The 16,238-nt window shown below is 43.9% G+C and overlaps 1 protein-coding gene across 1 annotated transcript in view; it reads left to right on the plus strand.

The window, feature by feature from the left end:
* Positions 1-1,079, plus strand: part of DCK (deoxycytidine kinase) — a 28,365-nt gene extending 27,286 nt beyond the window's left edge. The window contains exon 7 of the mRNA XM_050895930.1: positions 509-1,079. Coding sequence (XP_050751887.1) covers positions 509-580 — 72 coding nt within the window. The 3' untranslated portion in view covers positions 581-1,079. The remainder of the gene's footprint in view (positions 1-508) is intronic.
* Positions 1,080-16,238: the final 15,159 nt, after the last annotated feature.

Here is a 16,238-nt window from a genome sequence, read left to right on the forward strand (position 1 = left end):
TGATGTGGTGCTTTAATGATGGCCAAAATAGCCTTGGTCTCCCTGGTCACTCTTGAAGTTATAGCGGCACAAACCACTGGATTTCATCCATCTCCTTGAGAGTCCTTCCTCCCTTTCCTACTTCTTAAGTAAGGGGGTGCGTGTATGGCATTTGCTGTATAAGCAAGGATAGGTAGGAGCAGAAGCCCAATGCTTGTGATACAATAAGGATCTAACTGCCTTTGTCAAGTCCCACAGTTGCTCGTCTTGGCCGCAGAGAGAAAAAAAAAAACCTTCTTGTTGCTTTGTGATAATAAGCTGGTCTGGTGTCCTGATGGGAATCCACCTTCAGCAGAGCCCCAGGGCCTGCACAGCTAATTGAGAAGAGTTTGAAGCTGAAGCCTGGCTCAGCCAGGCTGCTGACTGTTTCACCTGGCAACTAACAGTCCTTTTTTTTGCTGCAGTTTGGCCCTGGGCCCTTTCGGAGGCCTCTGGGCTCGAGATAAATAATCTCTTTTATTTGTCATAGGCACCTGTAGAGTTCCTGCTGTGGCTGGCAGTGTCTGAGACTCTTGCAATCCTCCAGCGTACGCTGCTGTAAAGCTGAAAGGTGACTTATTCCAGAAGTACAAAGAAAGAGCAGAAATGCGTCAAAGGTAACGGAGGAAGTCCACAGCGACGGCTGTGGTCGTTTCTTTCTGACCAATCCACGACCGATGTATGCTTCAGCTGTACACATGGCTTAAATATTTTGGTTGGGCGCTTCCAGCTTGCGGTTATATGACGGGAAGAGAGGAAAAACATAAATTGGTTCTCTAGTATCAAGGTAAACAGACATCCTCCAGTGCTTTTGGGATTTGGCTGTGGGCTCAGCAAGTGTGCCCTGGGTCATAGACTGGTGGGAAAATATCTTGTGGGAAGAACTTCTGCAGTCCTGTGAACCTGAAGGGAAGTGGGATTAGACTCTCGGGTTGTTCCATGCCTGAGTAATGCCACAGAAGAAAAGGAAATCTGGTCCCTGCAGGGTGTAAAATGTAGCGTTAACAATGGGACACTGTGTCCGTGCTACTGTTACAAAAGGTTTTAGCTCAGAGACCTGTCAGCATTTAATTACAGTTGACTTTTAAAACAGTCTTTCTTGTAGGTAAAAGAACATTTTATTATTAAATCTGCACTTACCTTCACAGACTCAGGAATTTTGAGTGTTTGAATTGGTTGCAGAGGCAATTAAGCACCTAAATCCCTTTTGAGATGAGATCATGCCAGTTCTTTCCGTAACAAGGGCGTACAGTGTTTATTCCTGCTTTTTATACAACTGCCATTTGGGTTGGTTTTTTTCTTTTTCCCCCTTTTTTTTTTTTAAATCATCTTTTGGCTCCACTAACTAAAGCTAACCTCTCTTCTTCTATTGCTACAGCCCTGTGACTGTTGCCTTATAATTATAAGGCACCTGGGAGGAATTTAGTCTAACAGTGATCTTCCTTCAACATGTTGTTACATCACCCATGAAAAGATCAGAGAGATAACCCTTTGTCCTAGGGAAATTACAGAAAGTAGAGCAGCATAAACAAGCTGGAAAATTACTATTTGGCAAAAACAATGTATGAGGGACCACCTGAGGGAGAGGACTGGATGACCTCAAATGAAACTTGCCTCTCCGAGAAAGGAGATGTCCCACTGATGAAGTCTCAGCTTTGAAGTCTAAGGGCTTGTCTTTTGAAGTCTAAGTCCCAGAAACAGGCTGGTTCTACTTAAGCATAGGTTGTCTCCTGAGACCATCTAGTGAGGTAGAAACAGTGATAGCTCCAAAAGTCAGGCTGCTGTTTAAAATGTCCCTTCCTACCGTGGTTTCAGGTAACAGCTAAGATGTGCTGTAATGCTAGGTGTGATCCAAATAGCTGATGAATGACCAGAACTTGGATACAGACTCCTCAGAGTTTTCGTCCCAGCTGCTAAGCAATTGAACGGATGCCCGAACAAGACTGACTTCAAAGGATAGTACTGTCCCACACTAAAAAAGGAACAGTTTATACCACAGACATTAGGAGTGTCATCTGAAAACGAGCGTGTTTCTCTCTGTCTGTCTTGAGATGAGACTGGTTGAGATCTTCTGTGGTTTGAAGCACTCTGGGACCAGCAAATTGGAAATTCCATATTTGAGGTGCCCTTTAGCTCTTAACCGATGTGGAAGCTCCCTTGGTCACCAACAGGTTTCAGACCAGTGGTCTTCAACGATGAAGGGAGCGGTTGACACATCAGAACTGTTGGAAGCTGTCTGGTTTGCTGTTTTCTTAACTTAATTTCTAGTTGTTATGAATGTACATTTTAACATGTGCTTAGGTTCTTTGTCAGTCGGCGCTGGATTCTAGAAAGCTTGCAGCTATGGAATCATGCAATATGAGGAGATGCCTGATGTTGCATGATTTGGTTTTGTTTTTTTTTTTTATAAACAGCTATTAACACATAGCTTCGCTTAAATGATAGTCTCTTTCCCCAAAACTTTTTGTTTACGTGTTATTTAATAACGGGTCATGTTGATGTGCAGCCCCACTACCGATTGCAGGTGGCTCACGAGCATTTGACTACATTGCCTGATTATTCCTGGTATTTTTCTCAAAGAAGATGAAACGCCACTGTCACAGACTCATAGGCGGTTCTTCAAAACTCTTGCTTGGAATCTGCTGAGGAAGCGTGCCAGCTCTTAGATACTGGAACTTTTTGTTAGAATGACCTGTATTAAGTAAGGGTTTGAAGGTCTCAGCCACAGGAGAATATGCAAGGGCTATCTGTGGAAAGCAATCTGAATGCCGTCTGAAAACAAGAGGCTCCTAAAATTTCAGAAATGACCATCAGTCGTGGTTATCTGTGGTGTTGGGGTTTATCCCCTTGGGAAATGAAGTCCCACTTTCTCGGGGAAATAACCTGCATGACTGAAACTGAGGGAGTTGAAGTACCTTGGTATTTCTGAGACAGCCTCACGAGGCGCGTACCCCTTGGAGAGGTACTCAGAATTAATTCACAGCTCTTGAAAGCGTTGGCTGAAGAAGGGGCCGCTGGATGGTGCTGTTGTCTTGTGGTTTGCCAGGATAAAAACCGGTTACTTAAGAGGCACGACCTGTTCCGTTAAGGAATTCCACTAGAAAACTAGTCTTTTTAAAAGGTAAGGGTCTGGGATTCAAGACTGACAAGCATGGTGGTGATGTGTAATAATGTTACATCATTTTATGAGAAATTTATGCCTCCTGGTCAAGAAGGGAAAGTTCAAGTAGCGTGGCTAGTTGAGAGCATTTGGGAGACCATATTCATAAAGGCTATAGAATGGTGAGCAAGCAAGTGAGCACCGGCACCAGTCTGGAGAAAAGCCTCGAGTCTGAAAGGTAGTAGGTAAGGATTTGGTCTGAACCGATGTCTTTGAGCTTTCACTAAGTTGGAAATTTTTATTTCAAATAAGCTGCTCACCTGAAAATCAAAAGAGCAGTGAAGAGTTAAAAAGGAAGGAGAAGTCAGAAGTTGTTTTACGAAGACAGTTTATCCCAGAGAACAGGAGTGAGAATGTGTATCCATGCGCCGTAGGAGGGAGTCTACACACAGGCTTTTCCAGAGGCAAGGAGTAATAAGTCTGGAAGAAAAGCTACGTGTATGTACAGCTTCTGTAGTTACTGAGGTCAAAACAGAAGCATTTTGGAGAAACGCGGTACCGTGCTCTGTGAAGACTTGCACGGTCCAACTTCATTCCCGTTGTTGGCCTGGAGGAGCAGAATTGCAAAGTTTAAGCCTCAGATCTGCTGAGGCAAACACTGTTAGGATGAGGGATTGCATGGAGTGAGGGTTCAAAGAAAGAAGGCCATGTGATTATATTTGGCTCTAGGTGATGGTTTGAAGCTGCGTCCTGAAGGAAAGTGCTTTTCAGCAGAAAGTTTTCAAAATTTAGTTTGCTCTAGTATTGTGACAAAGATGTTGGTCAAGAGGGGTTTCTTAATGTGATCAGTGTTTTTCAGTACCGTTGCTTTCAGGCACACAATCTGAGATGGCTTAAAGGGTCCGTCTGTCTTTCTTGCTAGAAGCGAAGAAGGGGAAGACGCTTCTTCAAAACCTATTGATGTTTTTAAGGAAAAAAAAAAAAAAAAGGTGAATTAAGTGTATTGTTTGATTTGACCTTTGGGCTTCCTTGAACTTAAACAGGCTATTTTATGGCATTTTATCTGCCTTTTACCATGTGTTTAGAATAAGGCCATTGCTAGTTGCTTGCCTGGTTAGGAGTTAAAAGGAAAAGTGAAATAGTGTTTATGACATACTGTATATGTTCAAGGCATGGAGTTCTTTCAGAGGAAGAGATTAGAATTGGACTGCTTCTGAAATCCAGAGTTAATAAACTGCGTGTGACTTCAGAAAGGAACGATGTCTTCCTTCCTTTTGTTGCTGTTCTCATAAAAAGAGTATGTATCTGTGTATATATGCCTACGTACATGCATGTGCATGTTTCATCACCACTTTGTGCAAAGTTTTAGGATACTGACTGTTGTGATCTCTGGCTTGTAAAATCAAGATGCAGAATGCATTGGTTTAAGGACCGCCTTGCCTCCTCTTCCCCCCCGCCCCAGTGTGGGCTAGCTATTTGCAAATTGCTTGAATGCAAAGAGTGTTTGTGAAAACTGAGAAGACAGAGGGTTAAGCGTTTACTGCAGGAATTTGGGGCTAGCTCATTGCCTGAGATGGAGTGCTGGAGATGCAGTTATCCTTCCAGCGCTTTGTTTTCTCGGCAAAAGCTGTCGAGGACGTCACATGTGGCTGTTTTGCCCCCTGGCATTCAGGGAAGAGCTAACTCTGCCTTTTCGGCTCACAGTCCTGGCATTCCTCGTTAAAAATTCCTGACTGACTGCTTGAAGCCTTCCTTGTTCATGTCGGTGCAAAGATTTAGGAAAGTCATTAGGAGCTAGTGATAGCCAGAGGGCTGATAATATAGCTGAAAGTAAATGATTAGATGGTAGAAGGTGTCACTCTCTGAATCCTTTTTAGAGTGTGCTGCCAGCTATTTAGCCTGCTTGGTGGTGTTTGGACAAAACATGGCTTATTGCTCTACAAGAGAGCAGTGCTTAGTGGGACAAGCAGTATTGTTTTGTCGCTTATCGACTAGTTTTGTTTTCTCCTTTCTTAAATGAGAAACTTGGGCTACATGTGTTCTTGTCACTAGGCCTTCTGTGACCTTGCAAATAAAGTCAGCACGTCTAACTACAACAGAGCGTGCCTTATAGTTGCTGTGGGAACAAGTTGGAAATATAGCGTGTTCCGAGTGGCAGTGGGATAATAAAGATTGTGCTCAGCCAAGCAGAAATGCTGATTTCACACGAGGGCGGGCTCAGCTAGATAGCAATGAGCTCACTGTAGCTTCTAGTGAGGGAATTTCAAGTTGTCTCACGTTTAGTTAGTGCATGAAAGATAACACTGGGGAAGTAAACTTGCTTTCCTTGCCCCTTTCTTTTCTCAACCAGAGTGCATCATGATATGCTGGTCGTTGGGCATGCATTTCTGTCTCGCCGTCCCAGCAGGGAGGGCATCCGTCCTGTACAATACAGTTTCCCAAAGCCACTTGGGTTGCTGGCTAGAGGGAGCTGCGTGGGTGACGAGACGCTGCCGGTAGAGGGGTAAGGAATTGAGAGAGGATGTGGGTCACTTTTTTTTTTTTTTTTTTTTTTAAAAATTCTTGATCACATATGGGTTATGGCACGATGCCACTGGAAAAGTAGACAGCGCTTCAGGTTTAGTCATGCCCCGTGCTTATTATAGTTCTGTTGTGGGATTCCAACAGCTTGCCAACTGCGAGTGCCTGTCATTAGATAGTCATCCCAGCAGCAGAGCACTCTGCCTCGTGCTTGGGAAGAGCCACGGACAGCTGCCCGGAGACACTGGGTGGGAAGAGCTGATGCACAGACAAATGACATTCTAATCCTGAGTAGGGAAAGGGCTGTGATGCCAGCCATGCAGGACAGGGATTGTTGCCAGGCAGGTGTCTGCGGACCTGGTGGCTACCCAGAACAGGCATTCCTCTACTTCTGCCAGTGCTGGCCTTGCTCTCCCAAATTAGTAAACGCTTGGGCAAAGCGTGAATAGAAGTAACATAGCTGGGAATCTTAACTCTGCTATGCCTTAGGTGCGTATGAGGGTCGTTGGGAAGGTTAACGCGGGCGTTTCTGCAGTGTAAGCTGCAGGCAGGAAAATTCTTCTGCCCAAATTCCTGCTTGCTTGTTGAGCCTTGACTGCAAGAATAGCAAAGAGAAAGCATGAGAAAGCTCTCCAGGGAGTGAGCAGCAGGATGGGCTTAGGAAGGACCAAGTACTATGCTGAAGCTTGCTTTTCAGCAGCCGGTATCTTCTAATATGAAATTACAGCCCAAAATGTAGACAAAGAATATAAAAATACAGTGGTGAAAGTGACTTTCAATGCTAATGCCTAATTTTGCTTTCTGTTTTTAACTCAGCCCAGAGTTAACCTCGAATTTACTTACATGATGAAGACATCATGACTGCCTGATTCCTGGAGAATCAGACTGGCATTTAAATACAGGCTTAAGTCTATTTATATAAGCGTGATGCAGAGTGTTCTCTCCAAACCGTTAGAATTTCCTGGTAATTGTGTTGTTTAATTTGTGGCCAACTGCATTTAAAAATGACCTCTTTCTAATGTGGTATTTAGTGACTCTATTTTAGTAGATAAACTCCCCAACTTAGCAGTGTGAAATTTGTCTTCCTTGCATAATATTCTAAAACCCCATTAAACCAGAAAGAAACCTATAACTTAGTGTGATAATTTTGATTTATTAACTTGAGGTAGGTATAAGCTCCTCCTGTCTGAACGTTGATGATGTTTGTCATTAAACGGAGATGCTGGCACATATGTATAGGAGGCCTAGGATCTATAATAAATACAAAGCCCATAAATATTTAAGGCCCGTTACATCCAATTCCACCTTTAACACATCCTTTAGTACTGTTAAGTTGAAAATAACTTAAAGGAGATCTAGGAAAACAGCTTGAAACAAATCTTGGAAACTCCGTTACTTACGGAAAGGAGGTTGTAAGACAATGCAACCCGCCTTGGCGTTACCTGTAACTTTTTTGATTTACTAGCGCACGCTTCACACAGAAGTGCCTCAACTGACTGAGACCAGAACCACCTTAGCTCTGCCCACCCCTCGGCTCCTAGCCCAGCCGAGCTTGCCCCGTGGGCCTGATGGCCTCTCCCTCGCTTGGTTAGGCGGCGTCTTGTTAAACCGGGCCTGGGCATCGGCCTGCGGCGCTGGCCGTGGTGCTGAAGGGCAGAGGCGGGGACTTGGGGCAGCGCCCTGGACAGTTGATTTGGACAGCCTTCTCCTACTGGGAGTAACTGGGAGGCGAAACACCCATCATCAGGTAGCCTATCCAGAGCACAGGTATCCCTCCGTCTCTCTGGTGACATGTTTTAAAGTGCTAGAGTCATGTTGGGAATACCCTTTCCTTCTACCTGCGGCGACTTTGCCAAGCAGACAGTAGATCCTTGAACAGAGGTTTCAAACGGTTTATCAAGAAGTGATGCATTCCTGGTGGGTCTCATTTAAACATGCTGAAGGTTTGGAACGTGGTCGGTGTTTATTCTCACAGTGTAGAAAAATGGGTATCTAAAAGACCTTTTGAGCAGATGTGCAATTGCTTGCTTGCTTGGAAAACGTGTCTCGAGTTGTTTTGGGAGTTTAGAGTGAAGTCTTCTAATGGGAGAGACGATGCAGTCAACATATCCTTAGCACTGGAACTGCATTTCTATCTTCGAGTTTTTACCTGTTTGCGGTGGAGAAGAAAATTCATCTTGTTTCTGTGTATTTATTGGTTTGAAGGGCTGAATGTGTTCAGGATGACTGTTAAGTGGAAAGCGAAGGGTTACTAACATGTTAAAAACAAGTACTTCCAGGGTGTAGGATTCCACATCTGTAGACCGTGGTGGTGCAGGCTTAGCTAATAGTACTAACAGCGGTGTTTTCGGATTCTTCATCTTTTGTCATCTTCCAGTGAGTCAGCATCTATTTCTGTGTAAAAAGTCATAACATGAAACACCTTAAAAGGGCTGATCCCTACAACAATAAACAATTAAAGGAAAAACTGAATCCTTGCTCCAGCAGAAAATCAAAGCCAAATTGAGCTTCTAAGGAACACCATTTTGTGATATCCCTGATAGCAGTGATAACAATAAAGGTCATGAGAGCTCTCATCCTGAGACGTGATGTTGCTTGCTTAGAGAAGTGGACCCTGCTGAGACTCAGATCAGGTACGTCTGATAACGGGGATGGAACAGCCGTGTTTATTTCTAGAATGTGTCAGAGAACCTGTTTCTGGTCCTTGCTCTTCTGTAACAGTCAGGTATTTATTTACATGGTCTGAAACTCAATGGCTTCTCCCGTAAAATGGAGTTAATGTATCTGAACGCTTCGTACCTTTCCTTCCCCTTTTGCGTGCTGGTGGCATGAGATCTTAGAAAGAAAGATGGAAGGGGAATGGGATGTTCCTGATCTGAGATTGTACTGGTGCCAAAAAGGATGGTTTCACCTTGACCCTGGTGGCACGTTCCTGCCCCCTTCCCCACTGCGCTGTTGTGCGGGGGGAGCCGGGTAAGCTGGGACTAAGCCTCAGAGTTCTCGGTTGCTTTCCTTCCTGCCCTCAGTATAGTTTAGAGAGGTGATTTCCCTTGGTAGGTGACCAAATCTGAGGTCCAGTCCATCTGTGGCTGTATTGCTTTAGAGGGCGCTTTGTTAGCTTAAAAGGAATTAAATCGTAAACATCGGTGTTGTAAAATATAATTTTGGGAGGATATTGCGTATTATAAAATATCACGATGATGCAGTGGACATAGAAGTCTATCGAACTATTTGTAAAATGGTCAGAAGTATGGTTTTTGCTTTGCGTGCTAATCCATACTGAAGAAAACAAAAGAAATCAAGGATCTCACTGACAGCCTTACTCTGTGAAGAAAGCGTGTGTTGAAAAAACTAAATGGATAAGCGTGTATCTGTGCCTGGGTATTTTGTATATTTGGGCCCTTGTGTTCTAAAACATTAGCAGCTGATTTAAAAATGAATTGAGAGCACTACATTTTGATTTGAAATATAGACTATCTCTATATATATATGTCAGTGACCTGTCCAAGCAAGTAAAATTAAGTAACAGCAGGAAATCTGAATACACTAGCGCAACCTGTTATTACAAAACCTTCACTTCTCCTATTGCAAATAAGAAAATTACTAATGATGTGTAAATTGGAAAAGGTCTTAAGTTTAGAAATCTGATTTCAGATTATTTGGGTTGTTCTTGTTTTGCCTTTTTTCATTTTTGACTCAACTGGCTGTGCAGCCCAAAATATATAATACAGTAGGGTTTGTTACCTCTGTCCTCAGTGGCCTCGGACAACGTGGGACAGAACGTTCAAGTGCAATAAAACTCTTCTCTGCTAATAAAGTTAATTCCTCCTTGGCGGAAGGATAGCTGAAAATTAGCTGAGGATATTGATGAATGTTTGTCAGTTGTTAGCTATAATGTTATAAAATATGTTATAACCGCATGATTATAACATGTTTTTGGTCCCTGCAGCTACACCCTCTGCTGTACCGTGCTGTAAACCAAGGTGACAGATGCTATAGGTCAGTGGCTGGTACGCTGTAGGTTAGCCGTATGGTACCCTGCCTAAGTCAGGCGCCGGTCTGTAACTGCGGCCAGTTCTTTCTGTGCAGATACCACTTCCACTGTCACTTCTTGTAGTAGGTCCACAGTGCAATCGCCATTTTGCCTGCAGCTGTTAAGAGATAGGTAACGTGACTCTGGATGTGGGCAAATGTTTCGTCTTACTCGCTGTATCTGCTGTGTGTCTGCGTGCTACCTATTCACTCAGAAAGGCCATAAGGACTTTTGAAAAGCCACTACAGGAATGAATGAACAACTTGTATTTTTCTTTTCTGTCTCCTATACTGCACATATATCTTATTTGTGTTCCTGATAGGATGCCGGGGCTGAAAAAGAAAACCCTGCTTTTTCATGTCCCAGGCTGAGTGAGTTTTCGATCTGATTTCAAGCCCTGCAAGCAGTACTCAAAGGTGGTGTGCACCATGATGGTAGAAGCTTTAAAGCGCTCGGAGTTGGAGGAGAACTTACAGTCTTTTAGAGCTGAAAAACTGTTTTCGTCTTTGTCTGTCTGCTCTATGAAGTCACCATCGATTTATTACTTGGGAAAGGAATGGAACGGGGAGGGATTTGGTGTTCAGTGACGAGAGACTGCATCAGACGCTGCATATGAGAATGTGTTCCTGTAGTACTAGATGGAGCATACAGATCTGGCCAGATGAAGGCACGTAGGAAAAGGTTAAACCCTGAAAAGCAGAATCAGGTTTGCCTTCCAGATTGTGCCTGCCCAGGGTAGGCAGAGGAGAAGTCAGTAAAGAAAGGGCTTCCTTACGTCTGGCCTCGCAGAATAAGGGAGAAGAACACTGGATTGTGAAGCCAAAGTTCAGGATCTCTCCTAGAACCTGCAGGAGAGATACTGGGACTGCTTCTGTAAGCAGGGACTCTGGCAAGGATTACGAAGAACATGGTTCAACTGCCAAGGGAGAGGGAATGTGTTGCTGAGCAGTTGATGGGACTTTACCAGCAAAGGTTAGAAAACTGCAAAGTTCTGGATACTTTTGTAGTTTTAGGCACTTCTCCATGTAAAGCCAAAGACAGGCTGTGGGTTTAACGCTTCCAGGAATGCTTGGTCACAAAAATGCGGATGCTAAACATGACTTAAACATTATACCTGCCTGACTGATGTGGTAAGAAATGTCTGAATTGTTCTGCTTGCTGCTAGAATGCAGCCTATGGTGGGAGGCAGACTAAAGCTCAGTCAGCAGCTATGAAAACTGCAGCAGTTGGGGACTTAACTGGAGGAATTTGTATAGCTGCGGTGCAGTCCTCTGTCTAGGATCGTGACTCCAGTGTTATGCCGTGGTACATAGGAAGAGACATCGGAAGTCTCTTTTCCTTAAGTCCATGGGAGCTGTGCTCAGTGCTAGTTGCTAACACGGCACCTTTGGCAGCAATAGAAGAGACGGTGTTTCATTGGTGATCAAAACTGCCTTGGGAGAAATTTAGCTACCTGAGGGGTAGACTGACTCACGGTTTATGGCATTGGCTAATGACACCAAGTGTGTTCAGAGCGATTCAAAGGAGAACAAAAGGCTGCCACGTTATATGTCTTGCTTCCTGGTTTTGCTTCAAGTTTTGAGAGGGATCCTCCCTCAGACTTAACTAAAACCTACTGCTCTTGTAAGTTGGTTGATAGCACAAGGTGGGAAATGGATATGCAGAAGGATGCAGAAGCTTGATCTCTCTAAAAAGCAAGAATCGCCACCCCCCCTGAAGTTCCCTTTGATTTTTTTTTTTAACTGCCGCTTTTCATGCTTGTACAGCTCTGCTAGTATCATAGAGTAGTTGTGCTGTGTCCATGATAAAAATTTGTGGAAGGTTTTGAGAGGGCTTTACACTTGAATCATCCCTATACCTGTGGCAGGGATGCTGACACACGGACAGCGAGTAATGTGCCTATAGCTACCGATCTTAGTGCGACGGCTGAATATAGGTGGTGGTGTAGTTTTTATGAAGTTATCTAGGGACAGGAAAGATTGTTTATGTTTTCCTGTAGTACTTTGGGGGTCTTTGTTTGAACATGGTTTTCTTTATGACTCGGAGAAGCTCTTCTGAATCCAAATCTAAAGCTTTTACGTCTCCCTTTTACAAATGTATTGAGACAAAGGAATGTGGTGAGCGCATTTAGATTTTACTTTGCGTGGTTGCCATGTAGTGTTTTCTGTTCCAACCGCTCAGATTTGCGAATGGTATTGTATGAATGTCATAGATGAAATTCTATGGGTTGCAATGCTTGTGGCACATTCTTGCTGCTTCCTGGTATTCAATAAAACCAGTGGACTCGAAATAAATAATGTTCAACTGCTCTAATTTTAGCATAAAATTAAGATAACTTGTTGACTAGCGTTATTGTTCCAAAGAGCGTAACGTTACCCAAGAAATCAGCAGGACTCATAGACGTGTTCTGTTGGAGAGCGTTCGCACAGTATCCTCCATAAACTGTTGTCTGTTGCTGTGATACAATCAGAGAAGATCAAATGGTGGATAAACATTGCGTAACGTGTCAAAGAGATCAAGTAACGTATGTAGGTAAGGGATGGCAGTAATTGTGGCATTGGGAGAGATCTGGGGAGGGGTAGGGATCTGAGGCTGGAGAACAGTCTCAGAAATGCGGTGTGCTAGGGAGCAAAACGGCGGCAGATAAAGAACCTTGACAGCGGAGGAAAAGAGAGGATGGCATAGCGTTAAAGCCGCATAGGCAGGAAGGAACAGACATCCTAGTTAAAACGCTGGCAAAAGTTCTTGTCGGAATCTCCACGCATGGCACTTTTTTTTGATCCCATGGAATCTTAGAAGGATTTTTTCTTCTTCCCACACAAAGGAGTCTAGAGAGCTTCCTCAGGAAACATTCCCACTAAAAAATATATGGGAGGATTTTTTTTTTTTAAATTTTGAATAATTTTTCTTACTTTATGCCATCTTGTTGTTTAGTTAGATGCTTCTTCATCTTAAAAAGACGACCACTCTCTTTGTGATGACTGCTTTTTATAATGTGAATTTGTCACTCTGTCAGAGCAGCCCAGTAACAACAGAGTTGTCTTCGCTTCCCGAATCACCCCAGACTCCTGGCAGTTGTTTGTTTCTTTCGTGTATTTATGCAGATTTATTACGTCCATTCTTGTCTCCCCTTAGCAGAAGAGATCAAACAGAAGATAAACCACTCATGCCTGGAGCAGCGCTCCCTCGTTGCTTAACTGCCTATTCTCATTCTTCTTCCAGACGCACCTTACTCCGTCCCACACTGGGGAAAGTGCCTCGGTAAATAGATTAGCTTTGTACTGTGTTCTCGGGGTCAACAAATGGAGAGTCTGGCAGGTTGGCAGAAAGAGGAAGGATTTTTCCAGCAAGCCGCTAAATCACCACTGAAAATGTCTGGCCACTCAAACTCAAGTAAGAGGGAGTAATCTAAACTCTTTGGCTGATTAGTAAGAAAAGGCTCTGGCAGGTTTTTCAGCCTGGTGCTTGTCTGAGTTAGCAAAGAATTTCAAGTGATTTCAGGAGAAATGAATTCCCCCACTTATTTCACTGGCTGCCAGCTCAGACTCGGAGATAATGCTTACTAAACTGAGTTTAAACTTCACTGCTTTCCAATACAAGAGGGAGGAGAAAGATCCCATTAAAAAGAACGGCAGAGACCATTTTAGGGCTCTTGTTTCTGGTCACCTTTTAATAATGCACAGCAGGACTGAAAGTAGCAGTGGTCAAGTTCCTTGGCTTCAGAAAAATGAAACCTATTTTCTGAAGCTGGGCTACTTGAGCCAGTGACATTTGTGGCATGTAACATTTTACAGCGTTCCGGTGACAATTCTACAAATGTGACAACTGGCTGTCAGCTCGGAGAGGAAGCCGCCTTTTTTTATGTCTTTGCATCACAGATAAATTCCCTTGTGCTTTGAGTTTCGGCATCTTCAGCTGATTACTCATGCTCAAGTGTGAGAAGAAATACTACAGAGCTAATTATAGTCACTTTTAATTAGATCCTGCAGCAACTCGTGCAATAAATTTTAAGGATATGAAAAACTATGATACCAGCAAGGATGGAGTGTAACTTTGTATGTGTAGCTGGAAGCGAAGAGAAAACAAAGGTGGAAAAAAAAAAATACTACTACTTGGGTGTAGAGCACCACAGGAATTTGATATGGATGGGATACAGAGAAGACAGGAGACTGGCTAATAATTTACAGCCCAGGAGGTACCGTTTCTGTCCAGCTCTTCCTGCACAATAGCATACGTGCCATGCTTAATATAGGGGAGAATATCAGCGCAAGAGATCTCTGCGGTCTGACCGGCTTGAAAGTTTCCATCCATTCCCTGGCGAGGAGGACTGAGTGGGCAAAATCACTGACCTAGGAAACAGCAGGGAGGCCTGCAGCTTTGATGCAATTCTTTTACATCGGCTTGAAAAGGAAAGTCCTCCCTTGCGGATTATTTTCATGGCTGCCTTCTCCTTCCCCCCGTGCCCCTCCATCTCCAGTGCTCAGGCCCTCTTAACAAATGCTTTTTACCAGATCCCCCGGGGTAGTTCGATAGGCTCTTTCTGCTCCTGGCTTTGCAGTAAGGCTGTAAGAACTGGAAAGAGGGAATTTCTTGCAGGAAACTAGTAGGATCTGGGCTTCCTTTTGTATCCCACTTCTGTGCCAGCAGCTGGGAGAAGAGAAGAGAAGAAAGCGCGGTTAAAGCAGTGATCAGGTCTTTTGGTGGTGGTGGAGGGAAGATGGAAGAAGACGGATGGTGCTGGCGGAAAGGTACTACTAGCTTAGTAATACAGATCTTGGGTTTTGGGGTTTTTTTCCGTATTTGATAGCAAAGGTCTGCTCAACTAGGGTGTCGTGGGTTAACCCCAGCCGGCAACGAAGCACCACGCAGCCGCTTGCCCCTTCCCCCTCCCAGTGGGGTGGGGAGGAGGAAAAAAGTAAAACTCGTGGGTTGAGATAAGAAGAGTTTAATAACTCAAGTACAATAAAATACACTACTAACTAATAATAATAATATAATTATAATAATAATTGTAATGAGAAGGAATATAACAAAAAAAGAGAGAAATAACACCCAAGAAAAGACAAGTGATGCACAATGCAAGTGCTCACCACCCGCTGACCCATGCCTGAGCAGCGATCCGCCCCTCCCAGCCAACTCCCCCCAGTTTATATACTGGCCATGACGCTCCATGGTATGGAATAGCCCTCTGGCTAGTTGGGGTCAGCTGCCCCGGCCATGCTCCCTCCCAGCTTCTTGCACACCCGCTTGCTGGCAGAGCATGGGAAACTGAAAAGTCCTGGGCTTAAGATAAGTGCTACTTAACACGCTGATGTTTTAGTTGTTGCTATCAACATCATTCTCACACTAAATCCAGAACACAGCACTGCACCAGCAACTAGGCAGAAAATTAACTCTATCCCAGCCGAAACCAGGACATAGGGATATCGATTGATAGGCATTTAAATAGGGTTTGGGTGTGTCGTGATTATTTAGTCTGAATGTAGACGATTTCTCTTTGGTTCAAGTGACTGATGGACACGGTCTGTGAGTTTGGTGCTGCTTTACAACCGACTCGCAAAACGCCACCTGAGGCAGAGAGCATGTACTCAAACCATAATGCCCTCCTACCAAGCTATGCACAAAGAAGTGTCGAAATACAGAGACGTGCAAGTATTCTGCTGATACTTGGGAACTTGGCAAAGGAGCAGTCGCAAAGCAGGAATTTCTGACGAAATTTCTGGTCGCACAGGAGCGTGAACCATTGCAAACTGCCACGCTATGTCCTGAATGTGAAATAGGTCTTAGAAAAATGTTAGGTAAAAAGGTCTCACAAAATTACCTGCTTAAACAATGTGTTATCACGTGCCTCCTGTAACATTAGCAACAGGAGTGAGAGGTGTTATCCTGAGAGAGGCAGGTTTTGGACGTTATGTATTGCGATAGGGTTAGCTGTAAGTCTCCTGCGTCTATTCTGTCTGTGATTCTCTCTGTCACAAAGAAAGTGCTTAAAAAAAAAAAAAAATCATCTTGTAAGTACATAACTGGATGATGTGTTGTTGTTGTTAAACCGCACTGTAGTCCATGGTTTGCAGCGTGTCAGAAGAGTGAACAGCAAAAGATAGATAGAAATCCCAGGAGAGTAATAGAAATTAATAAGCGCTTTCAGGTGGTAAAAGACTTTTCTGGGATACTCCGTGGTGTGGACAGAGTACTGACTGAAGGAAAATGAGGGGATCTGATCTTTTTGGAACAGCCGAGCTCCTTATACATGATGCTTTATCCCTCCTTGTCTTTGTTTCCTTTGCTGTCATCTCCCTGTTGAGACTTAATTTGTCTATAAGCTCTTCAAGGCAGGGGTTCTCCCACCACAGGCACAACGGGACCGGGACAGTCCTTCAGACCAACAAACGATGGTAACGCGTTTGCTGTCTCCCTGGCCGGAGCCCTGTGTCAGCATAGCTGATTTCTTTGAAACAGTGCTTTTCTCTTCCTCCTGAAAAAGCAAGCTCAGAGGTTTTCAAAACCTGAGTTTTGATATTTTTAACTTGATGCGTTAGGTTTGTCAGGTTGTTTTTATCTGCTGTT

This window comes from Gymnogyps californianus, chromosome 4, assembly GCF_018139145.2.
Source record: "Gymnogyps californianus isolate 813 chromosome 4, ASM1813914v2, whole genome shotgun sequence".
Lineage (NCBI taxonomy): Eukaryota > Metazoa > Chordata > Aves > Accipitriformes > Cathartidae > Gymnogyps > Gymnogyps californianus.